Genomic DNA, 16,103 nt, shown 5'->3' with positions numbered 1-16,103 from the left:
CAATTAAAGCCAAAATTAGTCCTTTCACGAAGGTCTTAAAAAAAAAAACAGAAAGGAAAGATAAATGATAAAAAGTGTCTAGACATTATAATATTACGTATACACATGTGCCATGCGCAGGAGGCCACGTTTAAATGTCACATGTAACTATCCTCTCACGCCAACGTCAGGTTAGCCATGAGGGAACTTTCACTCGTTGGTCGTGGGCACATCGACACTCTCCGGTGTCAGTGTCGATAGCCAGGCCTCGATCAATCTCTATTGTAAAACGCCGTAAGGATATGGAACACGCTGTGTAAACGTGGACCATTTTGTTCCGCTAAACTTTCGATGAACTTTGTGGGGCCGTGTTGAGTCACGTTTGTGCCTCGTTGCAACACCCCGCGGACAACTCTGTTACTTGCTCGAACATAACGCAGCGCCTATATGCTTCCGTAATTTGATGGAATGCAGGTTTTGAAACAACCATTTTCTAACTTGCCCCGGCAAGGGACGAGATGAATAGCTAATTTTATCAACTTCTCCTTAATTTCATAAAGGAGACTGGGTGGGTGTAGAATTTCGCGAGCTTGGTTTGGAATGATTTGGAATTTTAGGATCTTCGTGAGACTTTGTGAAGCTTCTCGAGCGATTGATAATTTACAGATTGAATTGCAGTAACTTTTCAGTGATAGATATTCTGTGGAGGGGACAGTATAAAATCAGTCTAAAATAATTACTAGCTACAATAAGGGATTTTTCAAATATACAAAATAAATCAAAGTATAATGCTCTTTGTGATATTTAATAAGCGAAACAATTTTTTTTAAATTACTTCATGAAAATATGAAATTTAATTTACAATTAACATACATTACCTAATCATTTTCGGCAATTTGAAAATTTTGTATGAAATATTGCAATGTTTTGATAGTTTTTGTTCATTAACAGTGCCTATACATATGTATACACGTCTGCCAACAAAATGTCGATGGAAATAAGTGGCCAGGTGATTTCGCGGTTTTGTAATCGAGAAGAATCCGTTTCCTTCTGCAATAATCAAACTCTCCTCTCGATGCTTCTCTCGTTTCTCAATCTCCGTTTCACCGCCACGGTTAAAAGAAAGCTACTTCCTCAAAGTAATTACCAAATCAAACCTTTCGAAAAATTTCGACGTGACAAAATTTTATGCCTGTCGTCTGAACGAAGGATCGCGTGCTTTGATAATTTCAGGCTAGATACTTTTCTAAATTTTTATATTATTAGAAAATTCTTTGTAGATAGTAAAAAGATTTCGTTCTTATAGAAATACTTTTGTCGTTACTTTTTTGTAAATTTCACAAAAATAATTAACAAATAGTCTGAGTGAACTGAAAAGGAAACTGGGAGAGTCCTGTCACGCAAATTCTATAAAAATTTCATGCTGAATTTCATTCGACTGATTATTTAAGAACAACACACATTGTTGAATGAATAATAATATTTATATCATCAAATTTCGGGAAAATACTCAACAAATACCTGTACAAAAGGAACATTAGCAATGCCTAATTTTATAACAGTCTCGTACCAAACTTCGTATATTTCAAAAACCAAGTCAAATTCATTTCAAGTTTGAAATCGAGCAATCGACTCTCTAATTACTCAATTGTAGCGAAATATCCAGGTGAAAAGTATGTTAATATTCCACGGTGATTGCCGCGTATTACAAGTCAGGACGTAAACACCGGAGGTCGTTGACCAGTCACGATCGTGGCTCGATCGTTCGAAGGAAAAATGGGAAATGTATTGGGCGTATTTTGGAAAACGCGTTTCGTGCCTGGAGAACAATATTAGCTGGCAGTGTTCACGAAACCAACAACCTGATTAAAACTCGACAAAGCCGCCGGTATAGAGATTCCATTCATCTATAGAGGTTCCAGTCAAAGTTGAAAGGCATGTGCAAAGCCGTGTTTCTGCCAGCGTACATCGAGCTGGCTCGTTAATTAAATCAAGCCTTCGTAATTAGTTCGAGCCACGAAAATGTTCGGCGAGAATACAAACACGTCGTCGGCACATATGTTTTCGTTATTTTCAGATAAGAAAATTAATGGCATTGCAATAACACGAAGAAATGATAACACGTATTAAACAGAATAACAAGATCCTATTAATTGGCTGTGAGTTTTAAGAGATATCACGGCTGGAAAATTTATTCGTTCGACGCTCCCGAATTGGCTGATTCGTAATTAATTCAACGATTTTATCATCTGTCAATAAATATCGGAGGACAATTGGCCTGGTTAATGGTGCCGGGAATGTGAAAGCAATATTATATCGAAAAAAAAAAGAAAAAAGAAAGTCCAATAATACGTAAGAATAAAATAAAATAATACGTGATCTAAAAATGTATTGTTTCGTCGATACGTAACTCCGCAATAATGAATTTGAATTCGATATAATAATATTCATTATATAATTCGAACGTTATTAATATTAATTCGATGATCATTTATTTAATCCAAAAATGTATCAGACTAATAAATATTTGATCAACGTGGAAACGAATTTACAATTTAACGGAATAATTAAATGTCCAAAATTAATTAATTCCCGAAATGAATTTCCATAAAAAAATTTACAAACATTCGGGAATAGAAAGGAGCAAAACAGCGATGAGCAAATTTCAAGCAAATCCTTGGATTCTCTTTCATAATCTTCAATATTAAAACTTCGATATTAAATCGATTGAAAAAATATTGTAAACGTAGTACAATTGATCGATCCTTAATGGTTTAACAAATACAAATCAACCGTTTGTTTTCGTTTAGAAACTCGTCTAGGTTGATTTATGATTGAATACAGATAGCTTTTAATGAAGAGAATGTTACAAGCATATTGAATTCTGTTTCCTCGAATCGATTACCGAGAGACTAACTTTCGCCGCAGTATAAACGATTAAAAAAAAAAATACATGATAAAAGAGTGATGCAAAAATCTTTCGTAATGTCGTCCTGTTTTTCGATAACTTTTCATCCCGTCGCATTGTAGAACGTGCGACAATTTTTTGATGGGGATTTTCAAGAGAACGAGTTTTCAGAGTTGTAATTATTGAAATTAAACTATAATGAACTACTGGCTTGACTTGATATAAATGAATAGTAGCAAGAAAATATTAAAAAGTAATAAAAAGAAATCTCTTTTGAAAAAAGCCACCACTTTTTTCAAGTTCAAAGTGTTCCAAATAGTTCTTCCTCTCTTATTCATAATTCTGAATTTTTACATTAAAATACCAATTAAAATATTTAATTGTTAACTATTAAAATATTTCGTCACCTACGTTGAGATATTAGTGACAAAACAAATAACAAAGAGATTGAATTCTTTTTTCATTCGTATGTTTCTACCCATTTTTTTGATTTGAAGATCAAGCTACTTCACGCAAGAGTTTTAATAATATATATTCCCTTCAAATTATTCAACTATCGTAACATATATTTTCTTGGCTGGTTGATTGAGAAAGAAGATAATTAAACGTTGGCATATCCAAGGTTGTGACGAGGAAAAGAATAATGAACCGTTAATTTCCCCTCGTTGAGACGAATGCTAATGCAACGCAAGTTCTCGAAGCGCTTATCAACAACTATCGAAATTCATCTGATTTGTTTGATAGTTATCTGTATTTTAGTATATTGGTATCTTTGTTACTGCTTGTCGTTTTATCGAGCATGATAACGGCATCACCTTAAGTCGTCATTAGATTCCATCGCGTTGTAATATCGTTTATGTCGTTACAATATTTCTATTTAACATTATCAATTCTTCCATATTTTCTTATCGATAGCGAAATTTCGAACCTGCCTTGTAACTCGCTCTAATGCGAACGCGCATCATAAATCTTACCTATCAATTCGAAATTACCCACATTGTTATGCAAATATTAGATCTAACGACTGCGTGGAAGTTCTCCATCGTCGAGTGACAATCGTCAGCTCGTATCGTGAATTTAATTAAACCACACCTGACACAATTTGTCAACGATTCGACAAAAGTGTCGAAGAAAGTGCAATTAATAATCTGAAGTAACTTGCAATTAATTAATTGCTAATGATAAAACTACAACTAGACTGCGAGCTTTTATGCATTTTCATATTTTGTTCCATCTGCTACAACACTGTAACAAATATCCTATTTTCGATATTGCACGCGCTGTGTGCATTTTTGTACTTTCAAATTTGCCATAAATGCACAAAGATCCGCAGTCTAATTACAACGTAATTACAACTGTATTTTATATGACTTTATTCGAAAGCAGCGAAGAAACGAAAACTCTATCCTCCGTTTCTGTTCTCCGTTTCCTTTCGTTTCGGAAACGGACAGTTCGAAACGTACAAAGTTCCGGAGTTGCAACACCGACTCGTCGAGCGCGCGCGCGCGCGCGTTCAACACGCCTCAGTTTACAGATATGCAAGTAGCCGGCCCCCTTTTTAAATACCCGTATCGTGTGTCTTTAAATCGGTATTTAAACTCGGCAAACGCGAGTATCAGACACGTCAAATATCAAATCGACGAAAGAAGCGGAAGTGACGCGTTTACGGAGGACTCGAAATTATTTGTCAATCAGACGTTTTCACGCGGATCGTACCCGCGGACATGTACTTTCACCGTGGAAACATTTATGGAACGATTCACGCCGACCTTAACGAGAAACAGGATAGAACAGGAGAAGCATCGTTTAGAAGCAAAGAACATCGTTTACTCACCGCACATATTGCTCCTGTCGTCGAACACCGGCCACGTAAAGTAACAAGATCGGTCGTAAAGTGGAAAGCAATGTGGACGTCACTTAGCCAACTGCGTGTTGCTCTAAGCCACCGTGAGTTACGGTCTGAGCCGCGCTACAGCGTGCTCCTGCCTCTTATGATACGAGATTTCGTATGAGTGTGCGGATACGAACACGTTTACAACAGGTTCGTACGTGTGCACGACACTATCATGCAGCCAGAGTCACAGTGGGCGCATCGTCTGCACGCTGACGTATCGCACGGCTATCGCTTTTGACACGTTGACAGTACCGCGGGAAATCGTGACTTTTCCAGTCAACAATCACGGCGGCCGCATTTACGATGAACGAACGCCGGGGAACGTGTATCAGAGATTAGTTGTATCGATAAAACCTATCAACATATCCAAGAATCACACACTCGAAGAATTGTCACTCATTGGCTCTGTCTTTCTTTCTCTCTCTCTCTTTCTCGTGAATGAACGAACCGTCGGGATTGTCCCACTCGTTCCCACTCGGCTTCGTATTCTTCGATTTGCAAATGTAACAACGTCGATCCCAACGTCTATTCAAACACGGTGCGTTATGAAAATGGATGAAACATCCCGAAATGTTTGGAATCGACCCTTGTTGACATAGTTCTTGTCCACACTGCGCCAGCATTGGAGCACGAAGCACAGAGTGCGCCAGCTGTCGGTAGGTGGTACCCATCGATAATTTAGACAACACAGGATCTTTAACATCTTTTTTAACGTCAACTTTTATCGTTAAAAAAGTCAACCTTAAATGGGTTATGGAGTTTTTTGATACGCGCGACAAGGATGATCAACCGATGAAAAGGGATTTCCAATGTGTAAAATGTCGTTCACAATTGCTCGCGCGACAGCGCATGATTGGCTATTTCTGTTCGCGCCTTACCATTCAACGAGTCTGAACGGGCACGCAATAATCGGAGTATCGTGCCAAATTATGCTGACGATGATAATTGTTAATAGAAAATCCACCTATATATTCATCGATTGGCACAGTTTTGTTGCAAACGACATTTCCCTGTATCGGAGCGTGATTGTTCCTCCTTGGATTAAATAATCGTCGACAGATGTACATCTCGTGATACGCATTCCTTGTTGTTTCAAATACCCTTGCGTGATTTTCTTCCAATTCAGGTATATATAATAGAAAAAAAAGAAAATAATTAAAGAAAAAGCATGTTACGTAATGTACAATGAAACGATATAGGTGAAATAACATTTTTGGAAAATATTTTGAGCAAATCTCCGTATTAATTTCGAGTGCAATTTAACAGACAGAAACTTTACTAAACACGTCGGGACAAATTTCAAATAACTGAAATCAGTGACATCCGTCTCTTTCTACCATACTTAGCAGTTGGACCAATATCTGCGAAACTGTGATGAAGTCGCAAACATGTTTAAATTAAGCATAACAATGATATTTGTGAAAGTATCGCACGAACGTAACAGATCGCGTATTGTTTAAACGAAGATAAATGTAAATACGGTGTTTACCTCGATTCTGAAGGTGTACCACTTGCTTCGTAATATAAAGGACGAACTAACTGGAAATCGTAACGATTTCAAAGATAGCTGTCAAAAACATGACTCGTCTAATATGAACGTAACGCAACGAATGAAGAAAATAGTGCTCAGTATCGGAGAAAGTGAGAATAAAGTTACAAATTTTTACATGTTGCAGAGCATGATGCTCTTTGCGAACGCGTAAAACGTTTCACACGAGTATTTTACAGAGAACCGTATAACCTTTTGACACATCATGGCAAATCCAGGCGACTGTATCACATGCGGCGGTTTCTCGTTTTATAATAATTTTGATTCAGCAAACTTAGCAAAGGTTGAACTAGTAAAAGTGCCAGAAACTATTGAAAAGGGTAATCCTCTGCAGTGACCTATATTTTCTATATGGTACACATTAGAGCATAAGTGGTAATTGCACGTTCACGTGTTTTCAGATGGATGTGAAACAGAAAATAAATCATCAAGCAGAAGCTCAACTTCAGAGGATGCCACAGACTATGAGTTCAATTTGTGGACAAAGCATGATTGTCATGGAACACAGTTTCAAAATAATAACAGAACATGGTTTTACTTTGGTGTTAAGTCTAACACTTCAGGAACTTCTGTTAAATTCAATATAGTTAACTTAAACAAACAAGTTAAAATGTTCAGTCAAGGAATGTGTCCAGTTTTTAAAGTTGTACCTGGTCATCTGCATTGGGAGAGGATCCGTGACAAACCTACTTACAATGTAAATTTTATATATCTTTAGATATAGTGATGTTTCTGTATGCTATGTAGAGTCTATATAAATTTACAATATTTCAGTTGGATCAAAAAGGAAATGACTTTACATTGTCATTTGTTTATCTTATACCTGAAAATCCAAAAGCTATAACATATTTTGCATTCACTTATCCTTTTTCTTACACTGATTTGCAAAATTATTTAAGAAGAGTCGAAACAAGGATAGCAAAGAGAAATATAACATCTACAGATGATGTTTATTATCATAGAGAATGTGCAATAAAGTCTTTAGAAGGAAGAAGAATGGATCTAATAACAATAAGTTCATTTCATAACATATCAACGGAGAGAGAAGATAGACTGAATAATATGTTTCCTGAGAAAAATGAGGAACGACCTTTTAAATTTTGGGATAAAAAAGTATATAGTTCATTTCAAGCTTTATATAAAAATCATAGTATTATGATTACAGATATATAATAAAAGAAGTATTTTTATATTGAAATTTTCTTGCATAGGTAATTTTTATTAGTGCAAGGGTCCATCCAGGAGAAACACCATCTAGTTTTGTTTTTAATGGCTTTCTTAATTTTCTTGTAAATCGTGAGGATCACATTGCTATTAATCTTCGTCGCCTTTACGTGTTCAAATTGATACCAATGCTCAATCCTGATGGTGTAGTCAGAGGACATTATCGAATGGATACTCGAGGAATAAATCTCAATAGAGTTTATCTCAATCCTTCTTTAAAAGACCATCCAACGATATATGCTGCAAGAAATTTGATAAGGTAAAAATAGAGATAAGATAATTAATTCATATTTTTGTTAAATGATAAAAAAATTGATGAAACTGTAAAGGTATTATCATCATACGTACCAGTTACCAAAAGAGGATGAGATGTCAAACATGTGTATAGGAAACGGCGAAAATACATTAACTATTATTGATTCTTCTTGCGCAATTGCAAATATAGTACGCGATACAACGACAAGATTACTTCAGCAGGTAATGTGACATAGTTTTTCACAAATGAAAGTATCAAGCCATACTAACCCATAGAGGAAAATAAGCATTAACCAACTGTTTTAACAATAGGTAACTCTTATGACATTAGATGAAAAGCGTAAAGATCAACCGGAAATTTTTCAGGAATGTACATCGTCAAAAACGAATTCGGATGACATGCCTCAGGGTACGATATTTAGAATTGAATTATTGAACGTGATCAGCAAAATTCTTTTATTTATTTATTCACGTTATGTGAAGGTGGTGGAGAAGGCCTATGTAATAAAGCAGAAGAAAGTAATAATTCTGTAGAACTTAAATCTGATAAAAAAACTTACACAGCTGTTGGCATAGGACAATTATCTAAAGAAGACTCTGGATTATACCTATACATTGATCTTCATGGTCATGCTTCGAAAAAGGGTGTCTTCATGTATGGCAATTACTTTGACAATGTAGAGGACACAATAATGTGTATGCTTTTGCCAAAATTAATGTCCATTAACAATCCAAATTTTCATTTTACTTCGTGCAATTTTACAGAAAGAAATATGTATATTATGTACGTCTTATTATTATTATTGTTAAAGTCAAAGTCACTTTGATTTTTACATCCCGTGTATATTTCTTCTAGAGATAAAAGAGATGGTATGTCAAGGGAAGGATCAGGTCGAGTAGCTGTATACAAACTCACTGGACTTATACGTAGTTACACGCTCGAATGTAACTACAATTCTGGACGTTTAGTAAATTCGTTACCTGCGAGAGTTCGTGATGGTGTAAACAAAAATATGACTCATATATTTGTTCCGCCAAAGTATACTCCAGCAGTTTTCGAAGCGGTGAAATATTTCGCTATTTTATGCTCAAAATTTTTTCAGAACGAGATACAAAATAATCATGATCTGTTTGACTATGTTTACAGGTTGGAGCAGCATTAGGTCCTTCAATTCTTGACTTGACAAATAATAATCCTAACAGCCGACTGCCAAATAGCCAATATCGCTCTTTAAGGGGCGTAAAGTCTTATTTAAAATTAGCATACGTGAACAATCTTTCCTCACCAAACGACAAATCTCCGCATAAGGTAAATTTTGATGTAAATAATGAGAGTGAATTTTCGGCTGTTAATATAAGACATTGTGTACTCTCTTAATTCACAGTACCATTAACTTGGTATGCTTTCATATATTAATATCAAGACGCATTAGTGCCTAAATAAACTGCACATTTTATTGCTGATTAAAAATGTGGGAGAGAGATTTTGTATACATATAAATTGTGTATTATCTTGATTTAGTAGTGCGAAATTATGAATTTTTTATTGTAGAAAAACTCTATTCTTATATTATGTTATAATATTGTAAATGGCAAATTTTTATGATAATAACGTATTAATTATTTAATACATTTTATATATGCGACTAATGTAAATCTTGTAAAATTTTTATTATGTTGAACTAATGGGTCTTCCAATCTAATACGTATGTATGCATGACAATAATATTTGATATACTTTTATATAAAGGTTTATGAAAAAACTGTTTGTCCATCCTTTTTTAGATTTATTACATAATTTAATTACAAAGTGTGTACAAAATGCAATTTTTTACAATTCAGAAGTTGTGTTCATCATATTAACAAATAAATATTATGTACATATATTGTTACTTTACCATTTAGTAATGTTTTTATGATACAATGAATTTTTGAGGCTGTACTATTTTTTTATTGTTTTATATTAAAACTAAATAATAGAGTCTAAAATTTCGATGTTAACGCTTATATTTTTAGCAACAAAATACATTCTTTTTTTATTTCCTTTAAACAGTTTTTAATGCGCCATGCTTCTGATGACAATAGATAAGTGCACTTATACTAATACTACATGCATTTAAAAATTATTTTATGAATGCGAGTAGTAATATGAAATACACACATATGTAATTAATGATATCTATTTCTTTAGCAAAAAAAAAAAGCAGAACGTAATGGTTTAGATGATTCAACCATAAATCTCCGGCTGATGGAGTCTATTTAAAAAAAATGCAAATTTTTAAATTGAGATTTAATATCTTGTAATTAATGAAACAAATGACAATAATTATAATTATACTTAAATTTATCGTTTATTGCACAGATGGTAAAATTTTAAGATGATAAAATTATTTTGTGTACTTTTTTGCTTTCGAAGAAAAAGATATACAGATACATGTATTTACAAAATACATATGTAATACAAAAATAAGTATGAATGTGTGTTGTACTGTCATATATAAAATTACTGTTAAAGATAAACATATACTATATAAAACATACTGCCACACTAAAAATGCACAGAAGAACTTATACACTACTTATTGTCATGCTTTTCATTACTTGAATGTAAATGTTGTTACTGATCAAAGAGAACATTATGTATAAATTCATGTATACAAATTTTATAATGTATTCTATTCCACACACATATGTACACACACATAAATACATATACATGTCCTATTGTTTTAATAAATTTACAATATTTTTAGCGATAATTTATTTACCTTATTTTTATTTTACTCCTGGTAATCCTTAGTTCCAGTGCCGTATATTAATTGTCATACAATTTATATGTTTCTAACATTAAAAATCTTGTTCAAAAACTGATGTGAATGAGCAACCACAAATCAAATGAGAATGTTGAATGAACTGTCATTGAATTCATTGTTGTACAAAAAATGTTACTGATCTACCTTTCCTTGCTCTAATAAAATTAGAAATGCTGGGGCAAAAGATTGTAGGAAAATAAGAAGGAATCAATCTCTCTCTCTCACAAACTTTATTTACTGTAATAATATCTCTCGCATATTTGTTTTCTTATTTACGCTTTTATTCACAGGATGATAATAATATTATACCCTCAGAATCTTATAATTTAAAAGAAATTGAATCTCAAATAAGTAACTCTTCCATTGGGTTAAAGAACTCAATAAAGAGCGAAACGAGCTTCGTAAAAAAACCATGCATCATTCGTCGTACTACGTCTCTTTATACCGCAGTAAAAAGAATAAAGAACAATAAAAAAGTTCGACAAACTGTAACCCGTAGACCGTTAAAAAATCAATGCATCAATAATATCGAGAGCAGCTCGAAAATGCCTGTGATCGGACCAAAAAATATCGTAAAGTCATTTTTAAAAACTTCAGAAAATCGTTTGAAAAACTCTTGTTTTGGATGTATCAACGATTCTTCGGAAGTAAAAGATATTCAATATGCGAATAAAAAATTAACAACGGCAAACAAATTCTTCAAGATGAACACATTGTCTTCCGAGGAAACAGCAATCGTAAAACATGGAGCAAAAAGAATGAAAATTGTTTCTATGAGAGTGAATAAAGGGAGACCGGAAGTTGGTGAGCCATCTAACAACGTTCCAGAAGTGACAAAATCGCCCTCGAAAACATTGCTTTTGCCAAACAAGCAAAACATAAGAGGAACCGCAAAAGCAATGAAGAAATATTGTCATAAAATGGAACAGAACAAATCCAAGTCTTCCAAACAGAAGAAATCAATAGAAATAGTATAATAATCGAGAACTCATCGAATAACGAAAGTGCAAACAAAATTCTAAATTAGCTGGTAAAGTATGATGCTGTAGGATATTAATGCTTTAGCGATCAGTTGCAGCTTCATTGTTTTAGACATTCGTCTCTAGCATTCGCTTCGAATATAAGAAATTATATACGTTGAGTCTAGAAATTGAGTGAGTTATTCAATTAATGTACATAAGAAAACATTACAAATGATTTATCACGTTGTTAAAGAAATGTGAGATACATTTATCTTCTTTTTTATCTTTCTGAATAGAAAATTTAAAGATGTTATGTTTGTGTTAGACAAAATAATGTGAAACAGTTTCGAACATGTTTAAAATGAGTTATATTGGGAAGTTAACTTGAAATTGTATAATAGTATTATATATACATTACGTGTGTCCCGCTGTGAATACGTACATACCTATATAAATTCTAAAACGTTCTATTATTTATGTAAAAGAAAGAACAATACAAATAAACGCCAATATATAATATCAACTTACCATTAGTAACATCTTCAACATTTTTTAAACATTAAATAAGAAAAAATAATTTATAAATCGATTATAGATCACATCGAGCGATCTACATATTCGCTTCGACTACTTTCGGTTCGACTCGGATCGATTCGGAAACATCACAGCGAAAGACTTTTGTGCGTGACCCCTCTCCGTCTCGGTCAGTCGCTTTCGCGTCGTTGGTTCGTTCGTTTATGTGGTTACGAATTCGAGTGAAAATCACGTTTGTATACAGATGTGATTATTTTAATAAGTGATTCTAAACAAACATACAGAGACATTGAGCGAGAGATTACATTTGATATAAAAGTGTTTGGTGTTCTATCCTTGGCAAAGATCTTTCGAAATGGGCGCCATTGGCGGGATTAAAAACCTCACGCTTTTCGCGGCATTTCTACTCTTCGTCGAATGTGGTAAGGTTAATGCATATAACTATAGACGATGTGAATATCGTGGCGTCCTTTTGGGTGGGGCCTTATAATTTTTCATATTGTCCTTATTAAGCGAGAAGCGTGATCACATTCGGATATAGTATCATAAGATTACGCAGAAGCCTGATTTATAAAGATCAAGCGAAAAAAATCGATTTCGTTGAGTATATGTACATACTCATTTCTAAATGACAGCTTGAAGTTAGTAGTTAATTGTTAAACGAAATTTGATAATTATATCAATTGTAATTGGTACTGATCAAATTGCGATTCACGAATTTAACAATTTAAACTATCTGTGGGAAATATCGTATAATATATTTACACTCAGCTAAGCAATTTATTAATTCGAAGCTCAATAAGAAACTATATTTGGGTCAATTATTATTATTTTTTTTTATGGAAACTAATTCACAATAATAAGTCGCAAAAATTTCTGTCTTAATATTAATTCATGTTTTTTCTCGTTAAGTAATCAATTAGAGACTAAAACAAATATTTGTAATATATACGCGTATTGTCATTTAATTATTTTTTAGGTTATATTTTTTGTTTTTATAATTTGGAAAGCGTCATACGACGCTAGCTGACAAGAATATGAATCAAAGGGGAATAAACGGAATTGCCAATTTTTCTTTTCGTTTAGTCCACAGTTTAAAATGCTATCAATGCATCAGTACAAACAACACCGATCCCTTCCAATGCAACGAATTTCTCTCGAGCGACGTCAATATCACACCGCAGCCTTGCGATGCTGTTTTCGGGGCGCAGTATTGCGTGAAGCACACTGGCCGATTCGAGGGTAAAACAATATCGGCAGTTCAGATTACATATCATAGGAAGGGGAATCTTGTTGCGAAACTTAGCACTCTCAAACCAAACTAACCTTAAATCATACGTAACGACATCGTCGTATCGATGCATGCGGGGAACAATCAGAGCACGATAATCATCTTCGTTCAAATTTTTAAATAACTAACGTATTCTTAAGTCACGTATCTGCGTACAAAAATGGTCTTTTATATCTAATATTCAACGTTCAACGACAAAACAAGGAAAAAATATTATGTTTGCATTAGAAAAATCTGTCGTTGGATATTGAAAAATGGTAAAACGTTATAACAATTTTAACATACAATCGAGCAATCAACACGCGCAATAAAAAAAAATGCTATAACCGGTGCTTTTTCAATCGATTAAGCTACTTGTTTGGATTGCTACCAATGCACATCGGAAGAAGAACTCGGCTGTGGAGATAGCAATTTGGTTCTAAGTACCTTACAACCGGCAAACTGCAGTCACGTATACGATGCACGGTATTGCATCAAATCAATCGAACTATATGGAGGTTCATACATTGTATATTGAGTGTTCTCGATGTTCGAGTGTTCACACGAGTAGATTTTCTTTATTTCTGTTACACAAAGATTCTGCTTTCTTCAAAGCTTTCTATAACGATGAAAAAAAAAAAGAATGAACAAATAAAAAGGATTGTAAAAAGTAAGTGCACGTTGCTTTCATCAACACGCTGTACCTCTAACATCTTTCATCTTTCAATGCATGTTACATACTTTGTCGTTTTTCATCTTTAATGCATGTTATTTGGACTAATGTCATTCAATTGCGTCAAATAAAATAAACAATTTTTCTTATATTTGTTGAAATAGGTGGAATAGGAACGAAACGATTCTGTTCAGCACGAGATCTGGGAAATTATTGCGATTACGTGAATCGACAGGGTGACAAATTGACTTACCGAACCTGCATCTTCAGCTGCGCCGGAGACGGATGCAATCCAGCGGCCATCTTGAAACCAAGTATCGCACCGATGTTATTACTTGGTTTATTCGCCGCGTATAAATTATTTTTCACATGGTAAATATTCTCTCACTGGATAACATTTTTCTAAACGTACATTTTGTGCGTTCAGATTTCTTCTAAAAATCTATTCCGTCCATGATTTATTAACACGAAATATTGCGAATGTTTATAATCTACGATGTACTTTAGGGAACTATGTGGTTCGCACGTGATTTGTTTTATAGGATAACACCAACGTGCCTTTTCTTTTTAACAAACTATTAAAAAGCAAAGGTATTGATCAGTAGTTACCGTAATAATTGTAGTTTTAACGAATTTTATATTCAGATTTAATCTGCATCGTCAATGCTTGTTTCCAACTTGTTACTTGACTGCAAATACGCTTATTCTTGTTTAAAGCAATCGTGTCTCGCGTAGCACGGCAACACATTCTAATATTTAGAATTTATCAATAAGTTTTGAACAATCAGTATGTCTGTAATATGAATTACAAACTTTACATTAAGTTTCCATTTGTACACAAGCAATTCAATTGTGTACTTACATATAGATATTTTTATAGCAGTTTTTTTTTATTATTAATTTAACGACAATCTAGATTACTTATTTTTGTATATTTTTGTACAAAATACGAATCTTTTTGTAACGTTTGAACAATGTAGATACAAAAAACCTAAACATTTTCATTTTTATCCTCTAATTTCTTCTTTCTCTGCAATTCTGTATGATTAAGCTTATTGTTAGAGACTAAGGGCTTGTTCTGTATAAATCACAAGATAATACAAATGCGATCGAATGCATTGTTCTTTATTTTCATCGAACAAGAATCCCCCATTCATCTTACATACACAAACTTGGTTTTTCTGGCGTATAAATATATGATATAGTCGATCAACTGGTGATAACAAAATTGTCTCACGACGATCCGTAATAAGGTACTTGCACGTTCTTTGGTATATCCATGTTTATACAGCGAACGGTACATAGAATAGCACTTTTTGATACGACGATACACGTGTCCGTTTTAATGTGCCTGCCTTAAGCAAAAGTTCTCCGTCGAGATGAAAGTTTAGGTTAATTACTGCGAAACTGATCGCTTGCAAAGCAGCTTTCATAATACAAATTATACGTTTTTTTTTCTTTTCTTGCAAAGAAGAATACACACATATTCGTATAAGCTTTATCGTATAGAAATTTCTCTCTTTATAGTTGTAAAATGAAAAAAAAGCGCACACACACAAGCATAATATCGGTAATATTAAGATACCAAACGACCAACACAATACGTAGTCCACTATGCTTGATAACATCTGTATGTATGGCTGTGTTTGAAGTAAATGAAACACAGAGCGAAACATTTCAAAGCGATATTTTTTTCCATTAAAACAACTCTCGTTTGAACTAGATTGAATCATTAATTACCATATTATAAAAGTCACGTCGGTGGTAATATTTCTTTTTCTATTTCTATTTTATGTGCCCTATTTTTTCTTCCGTTTCCTTTCTTTTTTTCTTTTTTCTTTTTTTTTTTATTGCAACAATCAGTGTGCGCTGAACATAAATATACATATATTATATGTATCAATTATTCTTAGAATGTTCACTCGAATTCCTCTTTTCGTTTCCTTTCTCTTTTCTTTCTTTTTCTTTTTTTTTCTACATTGTCGCTCGGAATTACAACTATATATCGTATGAAAAATACATATATGTATATGTATAAACAG

General features: G+C 33.6%; 3 protein-coding genes across 14 annotated transcripts in view; 2 read left to right on the top strand and 1 right to left on the bottom strand.

The window, feature by feature from the left end:
* The window catches only part of LOC122537631 (glutamine--fructose-6-phosphate aminotransferase [isomerizing] 2-like), a 23,609-nt gene extending 18,739 nt beyond the window's left edge, over positions 1–4,870 (bottom strand). For 4 of the 5 annotated variants that reach the window (XM_043670965.1, XM_043670966.1, XM_043670967.1 and 1 more), the window contains exon 1: positions 4,722–4,869. In XM_043670965.1, the coding sequence (XP_043526900.1) occupies positions 4,722–4,728 (7 nt within the window). In that variant the 5' untranslated portion in view covers positions 4,729–4,869. Of the gene's footprint in view, positions 1–4,721 lie in introns of all 5 variants that reach the window. The other variant, XM_043670964.1, reaches the window with a different exon arrangement.
* A 656-nt stretch (positions 4,871–5,526) lies between these two features.
* Positions 5,527–11,649, top strand: LOC122537628 (cytosolic carboxypeptidase-like protein 5). Of its 7 annotated transcripts, none has more exons than XM_043670953.1 (11): positions 5,527–5,907; positions 6,458–6,650; positions 6,732–7,027; positions 7,105–7,443; positions 7,542–7,813; positions 7,884–8,031; positions 8,122–8,218; positions 8,293–8,593; positions 8,666–8,873; positions 8,957–9,118; positions 10,913–11,649. In XM_043670953.1, the coding sequence occupies exons 2-11, from the start codon at positions 6,536–6,538 to the stop codon at positions 11,597–11,599; spliced, it is 2,625 nt and encodes an 874-aa protein (XP_043526888.1). In that variant the 5' UTR covers positions 5,527–5,907; positions 6,458–6,535; the 3' UTR covers positions 11,600–11,649. The 7 variants fall into 7 exon arrangements, with proteins under 7 accessions (XP_043526888.1, XP_043526885.1, XP_043526887.1 ...); XM_043670950.1 differs by having other exon boundaries at positions 6,048–6,650; XM_043670952.1 differs by having other exon boundaries at positions 5,527–6,422; positions 6,510–6,650.
* A 615-nt stretch (positions 11,650–12,264) lies between these two features.
* LOC122537637 lies at positions 12,265–15,775 on the top strand. 2 transcript variants are annotated; one of them, XM_043670983.1, is made up of 4 exons: positions 12,265–12,540; positions 13,205–13,360; positions 13,760–13,906; positions 14,226–15,775. In XM_043670983.1, the coding sequence occupies exons 1-4, from the start codon at positions 12,474–12,476 to the stop codon at positions 14,435–14,437; spliced, it is 582 nt and encodes a 193-aa protein (XP_043526918.1). In that variant the 5' UTR covers positions 12,265–12,473; the 3' UTR covers positions 14,438–15,775. The 2 variants fall into 2 exon arrangements, with proteins under 2 accessions (XP_043526918.1, XP_043526917.1); XM_043670982.1 differs by lacking the exon at positions 13,760–13,906 and having other exon boundaries at positions 12,275–12,540.
* Positions 15,776–16,103: the final 328 nt, after the last annotated feature.

This window comes from Frieseomelitta varia, unplaced genomic scaffold, assembly GCF_011392965.1.
Source record: "Frieseomelitta varia isolate USP_RPSP 00005682 unplaced genomic scaffold, Fvar_1.2 scaffold_923, whole genome shotgun sequence".
NCBI classification, from domain to species: domain Eukaryota; kingdom Metazoa; phylum Arthropoda; class Insecta; order Hymenoptera; family Apidae; genus Frieseomelitta; species Frieseomelitta varia.
Note: the sequence above shows the minus strand (reverse complement) of the source record. Positions and strands in the feature narration are given on the sequence as shown.